General features: G+C 39.9%; 1 protein-coding gene across 2 annotated transcripts in view; it reads left to right on the forward strand.

The window, feature by feature from the left end:
* The window catches only part of LOC126185001 (neither inactivation nor afterpotential protein G-like), a 227,410-nt gene that overhangs the window by 9,648 nt on the left and 194,560 nt on the right, over positions 1–23,202 (forward strand). For both annotated transcript variants that reach the window (XM_049927720.1, XM_049927721.1), the window contains exon 3: positions 22,226–22,434. In XM_049927720.1, coding sequence (XP_049783677.1) covers positions 22,226–22,434 — 209 coding nt within the window. The remainder of the gene's footprint in view (positions 1–22,225; positions 22,435–23,202) is intronic.

Genomic DNA, 23,202 nt, shown 5'->3' on the forward strand with positions numbered 1-23,202 from the left:
GTTTGGAAGCTGTCAGGGAAACTTTGCCTCTGTGGTGACTTTGGTGCTACTGTCACAAGCAGTTGCTTGTCGATATGCATCCTCTCCAACACCAGGAGGAGCTGTTGGCAAAGATATCGGATGGCCAGTACTTTTCTAAAGTTGATTTGTCTGAAGCATATCTAGAGGTTCCTGTGGACAAAGAGTCTCAGCAAGTTCTAGTTTTTAGTAGAGATCTATTTTTTTATTAAATGTCTTGGCCAAAGTTAAAGAACATCTGAAACTCTCTGGCAGATTACAACTGCATGCTGGACCAAGACTCTGTGACGATCCTCCTAAGATCTTTCACTGAGGGCATCACCCTCTCCACTTTATCAACATAACTCAATAAATCACTAATATTACCCCTAGGGGCAGGTACAAGCAATTCTCAAACTTTCTGAGGCAACTTAGTTTCCAAACTCAAAATTATTGATTCACTACCTAGCTCTTTGTGCAAATATTTCAGTTTGTTTATCCAAAGCTGACAGAACCTTTCACAGTACCCTCCCTAGAGTCAAATCTCTCTCCTCCCCTAAATTCACTCAAAATTCTCTGCTGCTTCTCTTTGGACCAATATTCATCTAAAAATGCTTTCTCAAAGCTATGCCACAAAGTACAACCATTAGCTACCTAAGCTGCTCATCCATAAGCATCCCCTTTCAAAAAACCTCTCATAAATGACATTTTCTCTTTGTCATTCCATGTTTCAGGCAAATCATTAAATTCTCTAATGAAATCCAGTGGATGTACTTCCCCATATGGTTCAAAATTATTAAATTTTTTACAGCTAACAAATGAAGGACTGTTTGGGACACTACATGCTCTATGCTTTTGATTTTGTACCTCTTCCATCTTGTTATTCATTTCAGCCAATTTTGAATCTACATTTTTATTTATTTTTACTAGTTTTTCCTCCACCACTACGGCACACTTGGTTTCTACCTCTGTCTCAAAATCATGTTTAATCTGACTGATTTGGTTCTCAAGTTTAACCCTGTTTTCAGCACAAAATTTCCTGGCAGCTTTAACTTTGTCCTTACACTGTTTTTCAGAAACCTCCACCCTCCTACTATAGGCATCACAAAGCTTCTTTCTCTCTTCTACCCATTTACTACTCATCAATGTTAATTTCTCATTAGTGTGATGTAGTACTGTCTTTATCTTTTAATCACAATCTTTAGCTACCACCTCAACCATGTTATTTAATTCTGAAACATTAGAGCTGACTACCTTAATCTCCTTTTTAATTTCTTTCCTCAGTTCATACTTTAAGTTAACCATGTCAGTTCTAATGTTATCAGTTTTCTTTTTCATACTACTAATGTCTTCTTTCATACTACTTTCCACCCTACTAATGTCTTCTTTCATACTATTTTCCACTCTACAATGTCTTCTTTCATACACATACTACTCAAACTACTCATAATTTGCCTTAACTTCACTTCCACTTTTCCATCTGCCACAAACTTTTGCCCTTGCTGACTTTTGCACTAGATTCCTCCTCTTTAACCTTAACGATCTCATCCACTTCAGTACTGTTTTCATCCATTTTGCTCACATCACCACACAATGTAGATGATGCTTTTATCATTTCATCTAGAATAGGACTTTTGTCCCCATCATTCAAAGTTACATTTATGTCTGATTTATAACCACTATCGTTTACAGAATCAGTCCCACTTAGGTCTTTCTGTTCATTTAAAAACTTAACATCTACAACTTTGTTCTCAGTCACACTGTCTCGTTTGTTAAGGCCACTCATTATGTATCACTTAATGTAAAATGGTTTTTGCTATGAAATTACCTTATTCTTATTCACTCACCTCCTGCTGCTCTGCTGCTGCTTCAGTTGTCATCTCAATTTGTCGTCTGCTGGAAGTTGTAATTCTCTCGGCGAGGTGTCTTGTTTACCTCTGTGTCCACCTGCATGCTGATTGGTTGCTCCTGTACTCAGTGGCTGCTTTAATAGAACCCATTTGCTGACTGACAGCTGTCCTACTGTGGCCATGGAACTCATGTGCTGATTGGCTGTTGCGTCTCCTTCATTAAAACTGTACTGTAAACCACTCGAGTTCACTGTTCAGAGTTTGCAAGATTTAAACTATTGTGCCCAATTACAATAGTCCTCACCCGGGGCATCATATGTGACATTCATCTGCTTTATTTCTTTGTTTATTGTCCTCATTGTTGACATACTGTGTTGATACACTGGCTGAAAAAGTGGTGGTGGAAGTAGAGCACTGACTACTTTAAATGATGTAGCCAACAGGTGCATATTTGCATTTCATAGTTCTTTACTATCACTCTTCACAACCCACCCCCCCCCCCCCCCTCCTTCCAAAATACACATTTATATGGCCAATGGACTATTATTTAACTTTTGATAAGTCTCATTAATAGGTTGCAGGCAAACATCTACATACTGCTACAATAGTTTACTGTTGAACATCTACGAGCAGTAAAAACCTAACCACACATTTCACAGTTTTTCAAATGAATTGAACAGACACTGTCATTGTTTTAACACATGGCCTATTGCTGTAACACTTATTTCACAGTTAAGTTGATGCATTGTTGTTGATCTAACCTATACGGGATTCTTGTCTGAAACTTGGCTATGGACTGAGTGTCTTGGGACCAAAAACTGGGCCCTTCGATATCACCACAATAATAGGTACTGAAACTACACATTGTTTGATGTTACTTTACAGAAACTACAATTAAAACTTAACTCCTTTAATTAAGTACATACATCAAAAAATTGCGTCTTTTTAACAGTTTCTTCTACTACAAGGGTTAAGCCGTATTATTTGTTTAAATCATGAAATTAACAAATATAGTTATACATACAATACTTTTGATGAAACTGGAAATTACTTTGGAATTAATTAAGAGCTGGCTTTGCTAACATGTTTTCGAATAGAGCCAAATAGATCCTTTAAGAATACTATTAGTTGTTCCTCCAAATGTTAACAATTAGTACAGAATTTATATTTGTTTATAAGTCAGCAATAGAATTTAAGTTATGAAACAATTACTAATTTCACCCTATAACAAAAGATACTAACTAGTAATAGTCAAAATAAATTAAAAAATCTATTACATACATAAAACTAAGCACAAAATTAGATCTGCTGTTGTAATCTTTAAAACTGAGGGCCAACCTTTCTCTTTTATGAAAATGCAGATTATACTCACGTATTTCAATGGTAATTAGTTAAAAGTGAAAAAATGAATTTTGAGGAGGCAGATGGCAAAACAAGAGGGGAAATAAAAAATATCCCAGCTTACTTCGTCACAACTCAAACGCGGGAACTTTGCCTTTTGTGGGAAAGTGCTCTACCCAAGCATTACACATGACCCATCCTCACACCTTTACTTCTGCCAGTACCTCATCTCCTACCTTCTAAACTTCACCGAAACTCTCCTGCAAAACTTTCAGAACTAGCACTCCTGGAAGAAAGGGTATCGCAGAGACATGGCTTTGCCACAGCCTGGGGGATGTTTCCATAATGAAATTTTCACTCTACAATTGAATGTGCACTGATCTGAAACTTCCTGGCAGATAAAAACTGTGTGCTAGACTGAGACTTCAACTCGGTCCTGAGTTCAAGTCTTGGTCTAGCACACAGTTTTAATCTGTCGGCAAGTTTCATAACAGCACACACTCTGCTGCAGGGTAAAAATTTCATTAAGGAACATCTACTGTGTAACTGGTAGCAGGTGTGCAGGGAGCTCTTGGGCCTAAATCAGTGTCAATATGGATTCAGAAAAGGGAAGTCTATAGATGGTGCAGTTAATACTGCTTTTGAGATTGTAGAAAATTTGACAACAAAGTACGCAGTTGTACTCATGATTGACAGTCTTCAGTAGCCAGCAGTGTTCATATGCCTTTGAGATCTCTCAGGGTCCCCAAATGTCTGTATAAGAGCTTTGTAGATTATTGTAGTGGACATAGCATCCAGTGGCCTACAGGGCACAATGTGGTAATCAGAAAGGTTACCAAGGACTCTCAAGGCCACTGTTATGTGGTCTTAGTATTGTACACCTATTACATATGTTAGACTGGGATGCTATTGAAGGTGTTGTCACATATGCAGATGACATCTTAGTGTTGTGTCTGCAGACTCCAGTTTGATACTTGAGGAAAATGCAAATGATGTGCTTCCTCAGATGCAGCATTGGCACAATAGCAACAAGCTTACTATAGCTGTTCATAAAACCACATACAAACTTCTGAAGGGAAGACTTTCTCTTGTCAGAAATCCTTCCCCGAGGCTTGAAAATACCTGTAAAATGCAGCACTGTTTATACATATTTAGACATTCTTCTAGATGAGAAAAGAAACTTTCTAGAACACATACAATTATTTACTCAGAATGTAGCCAAAATTATGCATAAGATTTCCTGTGCTGGTACTGCTGACCATAAATTAGTGTTGCATGTGGTGCGGTCATACCACCAAGCTATCTTCAATGCCATTGTGGGCTTTGCTGCCAGTGTCTGGGTGCATCGCCTTAGACTAGGCAACTACAAAACAATACTGTGAAGAATTCAGTGGAGCATACTTCTGAGGCTCACCAGCACCATTCACACGCCACCTGTAGAGGATTTACTTGTGATCCTTGGGTATGTCTGATGGCTACTTTGGTACATTGCAAGACAGTGCTGAATTGGTATTGGCATTAGCAATATGATTGTGTATATGAGATCAGAGGAATGCATTTTACTGATAAAAGACATTTACGATCCTGAACATTTGATTAATGGCAGTCTGACTGGGACACCAGGAGCACTGCAAGATTTATTTACAGCATATTCCCAAGCATCAGGGACAGGTTCAAACTGTGCAACATTGCCCATACTCAAGGTGTGGTGCACCATGGGCCATATCCCAAACATCTACATTCAGTGGGATGTACTAACACACCAACCTGTGAATGTGGAAAGGAAGGTTCTGCTGATCAGGTCGTTCTCAGATGCCCATTTTTTTTAGATAGAAAGAGACTGCAGACAATTAGACTGTGATCTGCCAGCAATTGTAAGTGACCAAATTAATGGAATAAAGTTAATATGATAGCTTATTGGACATCTAAAAGGCAACTGCTTAACTTCCAGTCTGTAAGATCAAGTTGACACTCTGAATATCAAAATAAAGTCAACAAGTCACAAGAAATCATTTCCTCATTAGGATTGCTGAGACATTCACAATGCACATACCAGTGTGGGTGATGTAGAATAGTGTAGCAACAATAGGATTAGAAGTAGATATAGTTGTAGATAGTTGGCAAACCTGGACTTCTTCTGAGGCTGCCAGTAACATATCTAGTAATGTAAGATGGAAGTTATTGACTTGATGACATCTTTGCTATCTGGATTGAAGGTGAGGACACCTTATTCACATTCCCACAGAACCTCAACTTTTCCTCCATTTGCTTCACCTTGTCCTACTCAACCCAACAAGACACCTTCCAAGATGTTGGCTTTCACCTCAGAGATAGCTACATCAGTACCTCCATCCATATCAAACCTACTAACCACCAACAATACCTCCACTTCGACAGCTGCCATCCATTCCATATCAAGAAGTCCCTTCCATACAGCCTAGCCACCTGTGGTCATTACATCTGCAATGATGAGCAGTCCCTCTCAAAATATACCGAGAGTCTCACCAAAGCCTTCTCTGACTGTAATTATCCTCCCATCTATGTACAAAAACAAATCTCCTGTGCCTTATCTTTCCAGTCTCCCACCCCCTCCCAAAATCCCACAGCCCAGCTACAGAGGGGCATTTCCCTCGTAACTCAGTACCATCCAGGACTGGAGCAACTGAATTACATTTTCCACTGGGGTTTTGATTACCTCTCATCATGCCCTGAAATGAGAAATGTCCTGCCCACTATCCCTCTTTCCTTCCCACCCCTCTTACCACGGTATTCCACCATCCACCGAACCTACACAATATACTTGTCCATCCTTACACAACCCCTGCTCCCAGTCCCTTACCCCATGGCTCATACCCCTGTAATAGACCTAGATGCAAGACCTGTCCCATACATCCTCCTACCACCACCTACTCCAGTCCGGTCACTAACATCACCTATCCCATCAAAGGCAGGGCTACCTGTGAAACCAGTCATGGGATTTACAAGCTAAGCTGCAACCACTATGCTGCATTCTATGTAGGCATGACAGCCAACAAGCTTTCTGTTCGCGTGAACGGCTGCTGACAAACTGTGGCCAAAAAACAAGTGGACCACCTCGTTGCTCAACATGCTGCCAAACATGACATCCCTCATCTCAGTAACTGCTTCACAACCTGTGCCATATGGATCCTTCCTCCCAACACCAGCTTTTCTGAATTGTGCAGGTGGGAACTTTCCCTGCAATACATCCTACATTCCCGTAACCCTTCTGGCCTCAACCTTCATTAGTCACTGTCCTCACCCATCCAGCCCCCTCCCTGTTCCCATTCCAGCACTTCACAGCCGTCATTTCACCGCCACACCCAGTCTTTATATTTCTTTTTATTTCTTCTTTTTATTCCTCTCCTTTCTGCTACTTATCCCCTCCCCCATCTGCACCTTCTCTCCTGCCCTCCGTCTAAACTGCAACACTTCACTGTCCACCACTCCCACCATACTATCCCTCCCCCTCCCCACCACAGCCTCCTCCTTACTCCCACCCAGTCACCACTCCCATCATGCACAGGTGCTGCTGCTCGCAGTGTGGTTTCAGCTCTCTGACACTGCAGGCGTGTGTTTGCATGAGTGTGTGTGTGTGCATGTGTGTGCATGTGTGTATATGTGTCTACTGCTGACAAAGGCCTTAATGGCCGAAAGCTATAATTGTGTGAATCTTTTTGCTGTGCCTATCGCAACTCAGCATCTCCGCAATATGGTGAGTAGCAACTTTTGTTCTCTGAAATTGTCACTTCGAGCATGGGTTAATTTCCTTTATTTTATGTTATTTTTTAACTGAATCTTATTTTTCAAATGTTCTGTTTTACTTCTACATTAATATTCCTAATGGCTGCTGTTAAAATGATTTACTATTACATACACAATATAAAACATTGTATGTCACCACGATTAACGAACATGTACAACTTGTTTAGAGTTTCCAGATAACTGGTCTAAAATTTGTAACAACACACTGAATTGAATGGAATTGAGCTCCTTTTGGTCTCTACCAATATTTTTGTGTCTTCTTCTTATGTGGCTAGCATTGATGCTATTTTACAGTGATTTTTTTGAGCAACTGACTATACCTGCCCTGGGTTGCATTAATTATCTGGATAATACTATTGCCATGGGCTCCTTGTCAGCTGATCACTTAAAAACATTGTGGACTTTGTTTTTTGTCTTACAGTCTGCACTCTTACACTGTAACCTCACAAAATGTCAGTTTTTTCAACCACCTATGTTTATTTGTGGTTCAAGGTCTCACGGGATGAGGTTTGCCCTCTGCCAGACCTCATCTCCTCTGTTACATCTATTTCCTGTCCCTCATCCACGATGGAGTTTCAGGCCTTCCTAGAAAAGATAGCTGACTATCATGAATTCCTGCCATAGGCAGCCATGTTGGCCCACCTGTTGCATGCCTTGTTATGCAATAATGTACCTTTTCGCTGGAGCCAGGATTATGAGTGTGCTTTTCAAATGTTGAAAGCCAGACTACTCTCAACCCCTTGTTTAGCTATGTTCTCTGTGGATCAGCTCATAGTTTTGGCAACTGATGTCTCACAGTACAGCCTCAGCACTGTCCTAGCACACCAATATGCTGATGGCTCTGAATGACCTGTTACTTTTGCCTATAAATCTCTCACTCTGGCCCAGCAGCGTTACTCTCAGGTGGCAAAAGAGACTCTTGCCATAGTCTACGCTGTCCAGAAATTTCATGATTTTTGTATGGCTCCAAGTTTCACCTTATTACTGACCATATACTCTTGGTTTCCTTGTTCAATCCTCACACTTCCTTGCCTGACAAAGCAGCACACCAACTCCAACAATGGGCACTGTTCTTGTCTTGCTATGTCAATGTGGATGCCTTGTTCTGCCTTCCTGGGGTTCCTGATCCCAACTTTGATCATGAAGAATTGCTTTCCTTCTATCATGATACTGAAATGCAAGTTGCAGTGAAGGGTTTCCCAATTATTAGAGCATGAGTACCAGCTACTGTTGCCACTGACCCAGTTTGTTGCCATGATGTTTGGTTTATTCAAATGGCCAGATAAACCACTGGGTCAGAACTCAGACTTATGGTATTTCCTCTCTGCTTTCAATGGTGTTTTGTTGTTGTCCATGCAAACCTCTCTCCCAGAGTAGTCATTCTCACCTTGTTACAGCATAAGGTTCTGTCCCTTCTCCACCAGGGCCATTGGGGAGTTTTGTGTACTAAACTGTTAACTAGGAGACATGTTTCTTGGCCTAGGGTTGATGGAAAAACTGTCATTTTGTCATGGCTTGTGAGCAGTGTTCCTGACAACAGGCAGCTCCCAGGATGTCGCTGTCCCCCTGGCATGCACGCTTCGTTACAGGATCGTGAAAGCGTTATGGAGATGATAGATAAACTCCAGTGGAAGACTCTGCAGGAGAGATGCTCAGTAGCTTGGTACGGGCTTTTGTTAAACTTTCGAGAACATACCTTCACCGAAGAGTCAAGCAGTATATTGCTCCCTCCTACTTATATCTCACGAAGAGACCATGAGGATAAAATCAGAGAGATTAGAGCCCACACAGAAGCATACCGACAGTCCTTCTTTCCACGAACAATACGAGACTGGAATGGAAGGGAGAACCGATAGAGGTAATTAGGGTACCCTCCGCCACACACCGTCAGGTGGCTTGCGGAGTATGGATGTAGATGTAGATGTAGATGTAGATGCTCCACACCAGCCATGGGAATGAATTCATGCAGACTTTCCCTGTCCCTTCTCGAATTCCTAATGCCCCTTGGTTGTGCATGTATTTTCCCAGTTTCCTTACATTCTCCAGTGTGTGCCATTGTCGGCTGTGGTCACTATTCATATGTGGTTCAGGGTGCCCTCTTCGGATGATTTAGAGGTGTGCTGCATCCTGCTACTAGTGTGCTCAAGTGTGAGTGCACTGAGTGTAGTGTCACTGTGCATGTGTACTTAAATCAACCACCAACTGTATCAGTGAGGGCCAGCCACTAGAGGCCACCTGTAGGAAGTGTGCACGTGGCACGGTCTCTGCCATGTTGTCTCCCAGTGACTTGCATCTGTATATTTGTAGAGCAGTGCTGACTCTTTCTCACTATGTTTTTACCACTCACATCAGCTGTTCTGTGTATCGCTTATGTTGCACCTTCTGTGTGATTCTTTTGTCTTGTTACATGTGGAGTCATGCTTATTTCCATTGTTGTTCAGAGGCTTATGAATGAAGCCACATTTGTGTTACTTGAATTGATTTCATGTATTACTTGATTATTACAATAATTATAGCTAATAACTGTATTTCTTCAGTTAATGAAATAATGCAGTTTCTAGCTTTATGCACAATCCTTTTCATGATATATATGCACGATGTAACACCTCTCATCGTGATTCTGGAACAATTGCATGGTAGGCTGCATGACTTAAAAGCTATATATATTAGTTCAGACCCTCTACATGAATTTGCTGTAATGCAAACCAACAAATTATCTTATGGTCATTGTACTTTATTTCTTTTAGACTGAACATTATGGTGGACAACCGGAAAAATATAGCATTGCTTACCTTGGGTGCTTTTCGAAGTTTATTATATTCTTTTTGGTTGTTTTTCCTATGGTGAAGCACACTTAAATTGATGAGAAAGCTTAATTTTTTGTTCAACCACTACATTATCCACAGTGAGCAAGATGGTACAGCTGGCTGTAAGACACTGATCTTGCATTTGGGAATATGACATTTCAAATCCTCATTCATATTTAGGTTTTCTGTGGCTTCTTTAAAATGCTTAAGGTATGCTGGGATGCCTCCTCTATAAAGGAGATTTTGTTTCATTTCTTGTGACCTCTTTGTCCACAGTGTGCTAAACCTTAAACTTTCTTCTGTAAGCTTTCACAAAAAATAAATAAATGAAATAAAAATAATAAATGTAAAAAGAGAAAAGTACTGTATTGATAACTTCTGTGTGTATAGTTTTTCAGAACAAATTGGTAAGTGCATTGTTGAAGTATATAGATTCTCTTCTATTACTCTTTTTCTGTTTTTGCCCCTTAATATTATGACACAGTTATGTTTTACTGAGCCTTTTGACTCTTCCTCTACATTATAAATCGCATAATTTAACTTTACACACTGTTTTGTTCACATAGTCTGGCTGAAAACCTCCACAGTGCCTATCATGGCTACTTGATAGTAAAAGAATCTTATGGAATTTTCTTTTGTGGTTTATTACAGAATGTATTCTTAAATGATCACTTGAGATGTGATAGTTTAAATTTAATCATTGCTTTGTTTCCCAAATTTAGCAGAGATGTTATGTCACCTTGAAGCAACTTGCAAGTAAACAGTGTGGCTACTAACAGGCATTTTAATGTAGTAATTTTCATACACATGATCCACAAATGCTGAGACAAACTACATTACTCTCAGTTTTTTTTAAATATTCAGAAAAATATTTCAGTAAGAAGCATAACAACATTCTGCTGAGGTGAAGACCAAAGGTACATTTTTGTGGACAGAATTTGTTTAGCAGATTACATGCATCCACATTCCAACAATTCCCCATACCAGGACTGGTTTTTAGATGCCACAAATAGTTTCTCAGTCTTTTCTCAACTCGTCTTTCATTGACTGTGAGTTTGCCCACTGTCACTTCTCTGAGATTTGTAAAGTGATATAACTCAGAGTTTTGATCCTTCAGTTCATTTATAACATATTTTGGTCACAAAATTTTAATTTATTACTTTCTATCTCATCCCACACAACCTTCCGCTTTTTAAACTAATTATGGTATTTTTAGCATCTATCAAACATTACAGTTTTTCCCCTTTGCTATTAACCATATTCCTTTATATTATGAGTTGTGTAAGCCTGGTGATGGCTGCTCTGAGTTACACTCTTTCCTCAGGTGTCAAATCTCTTTTTATCATTTGATGTCATGTATTGCTCTGTTGTTTATACATACACTCCTGGAAATTGAAATAAGAACACCGTGAATTCATTGTCCCAGGAAGGGGAAACTTTATTGACACATTCCTGGGGCCAGATACATCACATGATCACACTGACAGAACCACAGGCACATAGACACAGGCAACAGAGCATGCACAATGTCGGCACTAGTACAGTGTATATCCACCTTTCGCAGCAATGCAGGCTGCTATTCTCCCATGGAGACGATCGTAGAGATGCTGGATGTAGTCCTGTGGAACGGCTTGCCATGCCATTTCCACCTGGCGCCTCAGTTGGACCAGCGTTCGTGCTGGACGTGCAGACCGCGTGAGACGACGCTTCATCCAGTCCCAAACATGCTCAATGGGGGACAGATCCGGAGATCTTGCTGGCCAGGGTAGTTGACTTACACCTTCTAGAGCACGTTGGGTGGCACGGGATACATGCGGACGTGCATTGTCCTGTTGGAACAGCAAGTTCCCTTGCCGGTCTAGGAATGGTAGAACGATGGGTTCGATGACGGTTTGGATGTACCGTGCACTATTCAGTGTCCCCTCGACGATCACCAGTGGTGTACGGCCAGTGTAGGTGATCGCTCCCCACACCATGATGCCGGGTGTTGGCCCTGTGTGCCTCGGTCGTATGCAGTCCTGATTGTGGCGCTCACCTGCACGGCGCCAAACATGCATACGACCATCATTGGCACCAAGGCAGAAGCGACTCTCATCGCTGAAGACGACACGTCTCCATTCGTCCCTCCATTCACGCCTGTCGCGACACCACTGGAGGCGGGCTGCACGATGTTGGGGCGTGAGCGGAAGACGGCCTAACGGTGTGCGGGACCGTAGCCCAGCTTCATGGAGACAGTTGCGAATGGTCCTCGCCGATACCCCAGGAGCAACAGTGTCCCTAATTTGCTGGGAAGTGGCGGTGCGGTCCCCTACGGCACTGCGTAGGATCCTACGGTCTTGGCGTGCATCCGTGCGTCGCTGCGGTCCGGTCCCAGGTCGACGGGCACGTGCACCTTCCGCCGACCACTGGCGACAACATCGATGTACTGTGGAGACCTCACGCCCCACGTGTTGAGCAATTCGGCGGTACGTCCACCCGGCCTCCCGCATGCCCACTATACGCCCTCGCTCAAAGTCCGTCAACTGCACATACGGTTCACGTCCACGCTGTCGCGGCATGCTACCAGTGTTAAAGACTGCGATGGAGCTCCGTATACCACGGCAAACTGGCTGACACTGACGGCGGCGGTGCACAAATGCTGCGCAGCTAGCGCCATTCGACGGCCAACACCGCGGTTCCTGGTGTGTCCGCTGTGCCGTGCGTGTGATCATTGCTTGTACAGCCCTCTCGCAGTGCCCGGAGCAAGTATGGTGGGTCTGACACAGCGGTGTCAATGTGTTCTTTTTTCCATTTCCAGGAGTGTATTATGAACAGACACAGAAATCCCAGTTCCTTTGAAAAAAAATAATTTCCTATTTTACATGACACATAAACTTAACTCTATAGCAGAGATAGCTAAAGAATGCCTATGCAGTAATGCTCAGCTCATAGGTAAGATGGAATGAATCCTCGTGGTGGCAAAATTTTCACTACCAGTATTTGGAAGGCAAGGGGAGGAGAGGTGGCTGCATAAAGTTACTGATCACCAATATTTGCATCATTGCCCACAATTAAATTCTAAACTTCTTCACAGGGTGTCATGAAGTGAGGTATCTTACAAAGTGAGGGAATGTGACACTGTTGATGATGATCCATCTGTCAGTTGGGGACATAGAGCTCAGTGAGCTCCAGGTGCCATTGAAGAGAAGTGGGCTATGTGCCAGCACCAGGTTTCACCCTCTCCCTTCCTTTCACCCCAACAACACAATAACAAAACTACACAGTACAAGTGCTCATAATACTCATCCACACAACACAGCCAAGTCTTTTTCCAATTTTGACAGAACTACATTGTCACTGGTAAGGCTTAAACTTTTTGTTTCTTCTCACTGGACCTTAATTTTGTGTCTGTATTTCTCTTTGGCTTCCTATTCTGCTTGCTCAGTGTAAAGACTGAATCTATCTCACTTCCTTCTCAGATTCTGCTATCCTTTCACATCCTTCAACTCTTATAACTACAGTCTGATTGCTCTATAAACAGTAGATAACTTTTCACTCCCTATATTTTATCCCCACTACATTCAAATTTCCAAAGTATGCATTTCAGTAAACATTATCACAAGATTTCTATAAACATACAAATGCTACAAATGTAGATTTGCATTTCTTCAGTCTATCTTCTAAAATGTCAAAGAGTCAGTATTTTGTTGCATATTCCTAGACTTTACCATAGCACAAACTGATCTTCCCCATTGTTGGCTTATACCAGTTTTTCCATTTGTCTCTGAATAATTAGTGTTAGTATTATGCAATCATGGCTTTTTAAATAGCTGTTAAACTAGACAGCCTTAAATTGCATTAAACCATGCTGCTTTCCATACAGTCCTGCCTTATACTTGATATTAAGCTTACAAGTGGAGGCCATGATGTTGGGATCATGGATTTATTTCAAACTTTGTACACCTTTAGTAGGCCATTAAAACAACATAATGTACAAGTAGTAGGGTGCGCTACTCTGGCAATTCCTAGAAAATTGCGACATAAATATTACACAGCTATTATGTAACTGATGTATCTATGCAAAGTTCCGGTCTGTAAGATGTCATTGTGGTCAAGTGGTTAGAGATTGCACATACCAAGAGGGTCGTAAATGAGGCAACAGTACAAATCCTGCTAACACACGTTTTTTAATCTATATTTTTGTATCACTGGTCATATTATCTACTTTATATGACATTGAAGAGACAATATAATGGGAAAATACCTATGTGCATTTTCATGAAGTTGTAGTGAATTTCATGTTATTCATCTATTTACTCTTTTTAATTAAATTTTGAAGGATGAGGGACAGGCTTGGAAAGCCCAAGTCAAACAGATCTAGAGAAAAAAGTCATATCACAAAACCAACAGTAAATGGGCTATCTGATCATGACACACAGCATCTTGTGTTAAATGTTGAACTCGATAGATGTTTACAATACTTCTGTCTCAAATGGAAAATACAAAGCATTCATTAATAAAGTTACCTCCACTTTTGAAAATTGTTTTCCTCTAAAGGTAACTCAAATCACACATAAGTAAAAAGAATACCATTGATTACACAAAGAATAAAGATATCATTTGGGACAATAAGAAGACTGCATCTACTATCTAGAAACAGCTCTGATGTTGCATTGTAATGCATTACAAAAAATACTGTAAAATATTGTAGCAAGTAATCCAGAAATCAAAGCAGCTTTATTATGAGAAGAAGATAACCACATCAGGCAACAAAATAAAAACTGTATGTGATATATGAAGACAGATAGGTGGGACCAAAAAGGAAGAGGAACATATAGCTCTAAAAATAAAAGAGAGTTTCGTAACAAGTGCATGCAGTGTTGCAAACCTCTTAAACAGGTACTTCATTTCTGTTACTGACAGCTTGGGGTTATCTGGTTTGGTGAATAGCACAATGAAATATCTAAGACCAGTCTTGAAAAATAAATTAAATAAACTGGAAATGACACATGTCCCAAAGAAATAGCTTCCTTCATAAAATCCTTAAAATCTAAGTATTCTAGTGAGTATGATAACATATCAGCAAAGTTAACTAAAGAGTGCTCATGAGAATTGTGCTCTATCTTAAGTTATTTGTGTAAGCAATCTCTCATCAGCGGAACATTTCCAGACTGGCTAAAATCTGCTGAAGTTAAGCCTCTTTAGAAGAAGTGGGATAAAGAGATGCCATCAAACTGTCAACCAATTTCACTTTTGCTGGCTTTCTCAAAAATATTTGAAAAGGTTGTGTTCAAGTATCTCCTTAAGTATCTGACTGTAAATTATATATTGTCAAAGTCACAGTTTGGATTTCTTAAGGTTTCTGATATAGAGAAAGCTATTTAAATGTACCGTGAGAATGTACTTAATTCATTAGATAATAAATTAGAGGCTACTGGCATTTTTAGTGACCTATGAAAAGCCTTTGACTGTGTGAACCATGCCATTCTCTTAAGTAAATCAAAATATTACAGTGTCACTGGCAGTGCTGCGAAATGGTTTGAGCCTTATCTAACTAATGGGAAACAAAGGGTGTCATTGCGAAATACCTGTGCAGTAAGCAATCAGTTTTCATCTGACTGGGAGTTAATTACATGTGGTGTTCCTCAAGGGTCCATCTTGGGTCCATTCCTTTTCCTTTTTGTACATTAATGTCCTCTCATCTGTCACACTGCAAGATGCTAAGTTTGTTTTGTTTGCAGATGATACAAACATTGCAATAAGTAGCAAGTCGAGTGTAGATTTAGAAATGGCTGCAAATTAAATTTTCACTGACACTAATAAACAGTTTAAAGCTAATTCACTGTCATTAAACTTTGAAAAGACCCATTATAGCAGTTCACAACCTGTAAGAGATTTTCTTCCAGCATGTGTATAACATATGAAGACATGTAGATTGAAGAGGTTGACAGTGTTAAATTTCTGGGATTACATCTCAATAATGAATTCACTTGGGAAGGGCATACCTCAGAATTGCTTAAGAACCTAAATAAGTCTGTATTTGCAGTGAGAATGATGTCAGATGTGGGAGATATAAAAAAATTTACATGCTTGCTTACTTTCATTCTATTATGTCATACGGGATCATATCCTGTGGTAACTCATCAAACTGAGCAAAAGTTTTTAGCGTGCAAAAGTGTGTAATAAGAATCATTTGTGGTGTAAATTCAAGAACACCATGTAGAAACCTGTTCTAGGAACGTTGTATTCTAACCACTCCTTCTCAGTATATTTATTCCTGAATGAAATTTGTTGCAACTAATACGTCTCTATTTCCAATCAATAGCTCAATACATAGTATCAATACTAGGAATAAGAACAATCTACATAAAGACCTAAAATCACTTACCTTGGTCCAAAAAGGAGTCCAATATTCAGGAACACACATTTTCAATAGATTGCCAGCAACCAGTTTGAAAGAATTTTTGACAGGCAACTGCTCCTACTCTATAGATGAATATCTTAACAGAGACTGTTAAGCCAGCTTAAGTAAAAATGTTTGTTAGATTTCAGTTTTTATAGCACTTTGTCACAACATTCAAGATTAGGTATTTTGTGTGTGATAAATTTATTAATATTCCATAACAATGTTTCATTCTGATAGCGTATTAATTCTGTAAATATTAGCTGTTCCAATTTACTGTATTTTATTCATCTAGTTTGATAATCTCCTGACAAATGATCAGGGTAGAAAGTATTATATTCAAATGTTTTTTGTTTTTATGTTATACATTCTGACATGTTCCACACTTACGAGCATCATCTCATTTTTTGGGTCTGTGTAACGAAAACTGATTCTAATCTAACCTAATCTAAACATCAATAAATAATGTTGCAAATGATGTAATTCAGTAATATAGTATGTCACAATGTGCAAGACCACAAGAGTAATGTATAATTACTTGTTGGATGTGCTCTTGACATCACAGGTTGCAAGATGGTATTTGTCATACAGATATGGAAAACATAAATTGAAACATGATCTACTACATTGAATGAATGCAGTTATCCCACATTTACAGGGAGTGTTCAGAATTTGGAAGGGAAAACACACCCTGTTGACATTTTGAAACATTTTTCTTTCTTCTGATAGTATAGATTAAAAAGTAAATTTGAAGGGAGTCGAACTGTCACTTTGTACACGTTCATGTTAAGAAGCTTGAACGCTGATCATTTCGCTACCATGAACTCTAACATCTGGCACCTACTCACAGATACATAAGCCACTTAATAGACATATAAGACTTCTCTCATGATTTTCACCAAATTTCCAGTGTAGTGCACCTTACTACTTGCACATTATGTTGTTTTAATGGCCTACTAAAGCTGTACAAACTCTGAAGTAAATCTGTGATCCCAACATCATGGCCTCTCCTTATTAGATAGAAGATGTAGTCTCTGGTTTTTACAGTTGTATCAAACAGATGTCTATGAGATAAGCGCTACTTGTAACAACATATTTTGATTCAACATTTTATTTAGATAATATGGCTTATTACCCTTATTCCTTCAAGTTCATCATACCAGTTTCATTCTTAAGAAAAGTATAGTTATATGCTTAATGTGTTACTTAGCTATCTGTAACCTACACTGTATTTTATGCTTTGAATAAAAAAAAAGTACTATTATGTATCATATAAATTAATGACAGTGTAGATCTTTTAACGTAATCGCCAAAATTTGTATCTTGTGTATTGTTTTTACACAGGAACATTTGAGAATGGGGCAACGACCATTAAACCAGCAGTGATAAAAAAAAATAACAAAATAAAAATAAACAAATGATAAAGCTGTGGAACTGTTACTTTCTGGCAAAAATTGTGATGTTGTAGGTACCCTGTAGTCTTCAGGCCACTCCAGTGAGAACTTAATGTCAAACACAGCTGTTGGAAATACAACTAAAAGGCTCATGTAGAAAGGGTTTACCAGAAGACAAAAAGATTTGAATTGAAAAAAAACAATGAAGCATTTGAAAATGTTTACTTACATCTACATCTACATCCATACTCCACAAGCCACCTGACGGTGTGTGGCGGAGGGTACCTTGAGTACCTCTATCGGTTCTCCCTTCTATTCCAGTCTCGTATCATTCATGGAAAGAAGGATTGTCGGTAAGCCTCTGTGTGGGCTCTAATCTCTCTGATTTTATCCTCATGGTCTCTTCGTGAGATATACATTGGAGGGAGCAATATACTGCTTGACTCTTCAGTGAAGGTATGTTCTCGAAACTTTAACAAAAGCCCGTACTGAGCTACTGAGCATCTCTCCTGCAGAGTTTTCCACTGGAGTTTATCTATCATCTCCGTAACGCTTTCGCAATTACTAAATGATCCTGTAATGAAGCGCGCTGCTCTCCGTTGGATCTTCTCTATATCTTCTATCAACCCTATCTGATACGGATCCCACACTGCTGAGCAGTATTCAAGCAGTGGGCGAACAAGCGTACTGTAACCTACTTCCTTTGTTTTTGGATTGCATTTCCTTAGGATTCTTCCAATGAATCTCAGTCTGGCATCTGCTTTACCGACGATCAACATTATATGATCATTCCATTTTAAATCACTCCTAATGCGTACTCCCAGGTAATTTATGGTATTAACTGCTTCCAGTTGCTGACCTGCTATTTTGTAGCTAAATGATAAAGGATCTATCTTTCTGTGTATTCGCAGCACATTACACTTGTCTACATTGAGATTCAATTGCCATTCCCTGCACCATGCGTCAATTCGCTGCAGATCCTCCTGCATTTCACTACAATTTTCCATTGTTACAACCTCTCGATACACCACAGCATCATCTGCAAAAAGCCTCAGTGAACTTCCGATGTCATCCACCAGGTCAATTATGTATATTGTGAATAGCAATGGTCCTTTGACACTCCCCTGCGGCACAACTGAAATCACTCTTACTTCGGAAGACTTCTCTCCATTGAGAATGACATGCTGCGTCCTGTTATCTAGGAACTCCTCAATCCAATCACACAATTGGTCTGATAGTCCATATGCTCTTACTCTGTTCATTAAATGACTGTGGAGAACTGTATCGAACGCCTTGCGGAAGTCAAGAAACACAGCATCTACCTGTGAACCCGTGTCTATGGCCCTCTGAGTCTCGTGGACGAATAGCGCGAGCTGGGTTTCACATGACCGTCTTTTTCGAAACCCATGCTGATTCCTACAGAGTAGATTTCTAGTCTCCAGAAAAGTCATTATACTCGAACACAATACGTGTTCCAAAATTCTACAACTGATCGACGTTAGAGATATAGGTCTATAGTTCTGCACATCTGTTCGACGTCTCTTCTTGAAAACAGGGATGACCTGTGCTCTTTTCCAATCCTTTGGAACGCTACGCTCTTCTAGAGACCTACGGTACACCGCTGGAAGAAGGCGGGCAATTTCCTTCGCGTACTCTGTGTAAAATCAAACTGGTATCCCATCAGGTCCAGAGGCCTTTCCTCTTTTGAGTGATTTTAATTGTTTCTCTATCCCTCTGTTGTCTATTTCGATATCTACCATTTTGTCATCTGTGTGACAGTCTAAAGAAGGAACTACAGTGCAGTCTTCCTCTGTGAAACAACTTTGGAAAAAGACATTTAGTATTTCGGCCTTTAGTCTGTCATCCTCTGTTTCAGTACCATTTTGGTCACAGAGAGTCTGGACATTTTGTTTTGATCCACCTACCGCTTTGACATAAGACCAAAATTTCTTAGGATTTTCTGCCAAGTCTGTACATAGAACTTTACTTTCAAATTCATTGAACGCCTCTCGCATAGCCCACCTCACACTACATTTCGCTTCGCGTAATTTTTGTTTGTCTGCAAGGCTTTGGCTATGTTTATGTTTGCTGTGAAGTTCCCTTTGCTTCTGCAGCAGTTTTCTAACTCGGTTGTTGTACCGCAGTGGCTCTTTTCCATCTCTTACGATCTTACTTGGCATATACTCATCTAACGCATAATGTACGATGGTTTTGAACTTTGTCCACTGATCCTCAGCACTATCTGTACTTGAGACAAAACTTTTGTGTTGAGCCAACAGGTACTCTGAAATCTGCTTTTTGTCACTTTTTCTAAACAGAAAAATCTTCCTTTAATATTTCTATTTACAGCTGAAATCATCGATGCCGTAACCGCTTTATGATTGCTGATTCCCTGTTCTGCGTTAACTTTTTCAAATATTTCGGGTCTGTTTGTCACCAGAAGGTCTAATATGTTATCACCATGAGTTGGGTCTCTGTTTAACTGCTCAAGGTAGTTTTCAGATAAAGCACTTAAAAAAATTTCACTGGATTCTTTGTCCCTGCCACCCGTTATGAACGTTTGAGTCTCCCAGTCTATATCCGGCAAATTAAAGTCTCCACCCAGAACTATAACATGGTAGGGAAATCTACTCGAAATATTTTCCAAATTATCCTTCAGGTGCTCAGCCACAACAGCTGCTGAGCCAGGGGGCCTATAGAGACATCCAATTACCGTGTCTGAGCCTGCTTTAACCGTGACCTTCACCCAAATCATTTCACATTTCGGATCTCTGTCAATTTCCTTTGATACTATTGCACTTCTTATTGCTATAAACATTCCTCCCCCTTCACTGTGTGGCCTGTCTCTGCGGTATACATTCCAATATGAATTTAGGATTTCATTACTGTTTACGTCTGGTTTCAGCCAACTTTCTGTCCCTAGTACTATATGGGCGTTGTGACCGTTTATTAATGAGAGCAGTTCTGGGACCTTTCTATAGATGCTCCTGCAGTTTACTATTAGCACATTAATATTGCTATTCCCGGTTGCATTTTGCCTACTCCTTCCTTGCCGCATCTCAGGAGGCGTCTTGTCAGGCCTAGGGAGGGAATTCTCTAACCTAAAAAACCCCCAAGTGCACTCCACACGTACTCCGCTACCCTTGCAGCCGCTTCCGGCATGTAGTGCACGTCTGACCTATTCAGGGGGACCCTACATTTCTCCACCCGATAGCGGAGGTCAAGAAATTTGCACCCCACATCTCCGCAGATTCATCTGAGCCTCTGGTTTAAGCCTTCCACTCGGCTCCAAACCAGAGGACCGCGATCGTTTCTGGGAACGATATTACAAATACGTAGCTCTGATTCCACCCCGCGAGCGAGGCTTTCCGCCTTCACCAATTCCGCCAACCGCCTGTATGAACTGAGGATGACCTCTGAACCCAGACGGCAGGAGTCATTGGTGCCAACATGAGCAACAATTTGCAGTCGGGTGCACCCAGTGCTCACTATTGCCGCCTGTAGATACTTAGAAGCTGCACATATCAAAATTCCCCATATAATGTAATGGAAAAGGTCAAGAAAAACATAACCACTTGTTGGTAATTCTGTACTCTGCATTTTCTTTTTAAGAATCTATGAAACACTTCTACAGGGTGTATCAGCTTCTTCATGTGAGGTTCAATGAAAATTTCTCTTTTGATATTTACCTTAGTTCCTGTTGTGAAGCTAATTTTGTCCTACAAAAGAAATATACAGTGCTTAGGTGAAATGTGTAATGAGCCCTAGTTGTCTATACACAGCTGAGAAGATGACCCTCAAATGGTTAAAATTCACACTTTAATGACTAACCACAACTTTTCTGTAAGAAAAGGAAACCTGGGTAACTATCGTACCTGGCACATTCAGTGAATACCGTATTATTGTTGTTTCTCATAATTTAGTATCCAAAGAAGGTTTTACATCCTCTGATAATACTTTTTTAATTCTCTTGAATGAACACCTACAAGAACTGTTGATGAACAGTTGTCAATTGTTTTGATTTTATGTAAACCTCACTACCAAAGCAATGGCAATATCACAATTAATACATGAACATGAATTACTGAAGTAATATGTGATTCCATTTGAATTTAAGTATCTTGCTGTTTTCGTCTGACAAGCAATCTTGGAATTAACATCTCAGCATTTTAAGTGGTTAATCCTAGATAGTGTATTAAGTCATTCAATTCTGATTGACTTGGAATGTGAGTTTTTGCGTGGTCTGTAATGTGATTTTCAAGTGTTAGTATTATTTTTCTAGTTTAAGACCACTATATTATAAAATAGACCATAAAATCACTTAAAAAAAACAACAGTTTTTCTCACATGATGTAATGCTGCAGGTCATTTTTGTTTTATTCTTTGGGTGTTTTGTTTAACATGTGTAGTAAATATATTTTACTTTTCTGATACCACAATCCAGGACCTTACAATACTAGTATTAGCTTTTGACTGCAGTTTGTCCTTTCAATTAGACAGAACTCTAATTTCCTAGTGCAGGGTAATTTGGTCACACCTGTTAATTATCTTTTTCCAGTTGCCATGGAGAGAGAGAGAGAGAGAGAGAGAGAGAGAGAGAGAGAGAGAGAGAGAGAGAGTGGTAATTGGTGTATTAATGTGTGATATGCACACTCTTTTGTGTCACTGCAGTGGGTGCAGGAACAGCGGGTTGTGTGCTAGCTTCACGTCTGAGCTCTGAGTCACATGCTTCAGTCCTACTTATAGAGGCAGGTGGTGTACCAAACTGGCTTTCATCAGTACCACTTGCAGCTCCTTTACTTCAGGGATCCCAGTCTGAAAGTGACTGGGCCTATCGCACTCTACCACAGAAACATTCATCTTGGGGTCTCAAAGACCAGGTATGTTATCTGAAGCTCATTTTATTCATATAAATAATGAAAACTAATGAATTTTGCAGCCTAGGTTAAATAGAACCATTGTTATCTGTAGTCAGCCCTTCATTTGAAAAGAATAATGTGTAAGAAAAATTTTGCACCAATAATACCAATGAGAGTGAAGCTAACAGCATCCATTCATCACAGCAGAAACAGGATTTATTGAAGAAAATGCACAAGCAAGCAGAAAATGCAAGTCTCACAACTTCTCCTGTACTGTCCAAGAACCCAGCCCAAGATTGAGACTGTGAAGCAACTACTAGCACAGGCAAAACAACACACAACAAGACATCCAATGAAGCTCTAAACATAAATGTTTAAACGCCAAGAAAAACAAACAAAAAATGTAAAAACTCCTAATTTATGCTGATAGCCACAGAAAAAGCCTCTCTGTTTCCCTTCGTGAGAATATGAACTTAGGTTATTCAGCATTTGCTAAACTCAGACATGGATCTGCATTTGATTCTGTGGTAGAAAACATAACCATGGAAACAAACAAATGCAACAAAGACAACTGCTTTGTGGTTATAGGCGGTGCCAGTGATGTATACAGAAATAAAAGCAAATCAGCACTGAGAAGTTACAGAAATTTATTACCACAAATACACCACACCAATGTTATTGCAACAAATGTAGTAGTACGATATGACCTTCGAAAGTGGTTTTGTGTTAATAGGTAAATAGAAACTCACAATTCAGTGCACAAAAACTATGTAAAATTAATAGCTGTTA

Source organism: Schistocerca cancellata, chromosome 4 (genome assembly GCF_023864275.1).
Source record: "Schistocerca cancellata isolate TAMUIC-IGC-003103 chromosome 4, iqSchCanc2.1, whole genome shotgun sequence".
Taxonomy (NCBI): domain Eukaryota; kingdom Metazoa; phylum Arthropoda; class Insecta; order Orthoptera; family Acrididae; genus Schistocerca; species Schistocerca cancellata.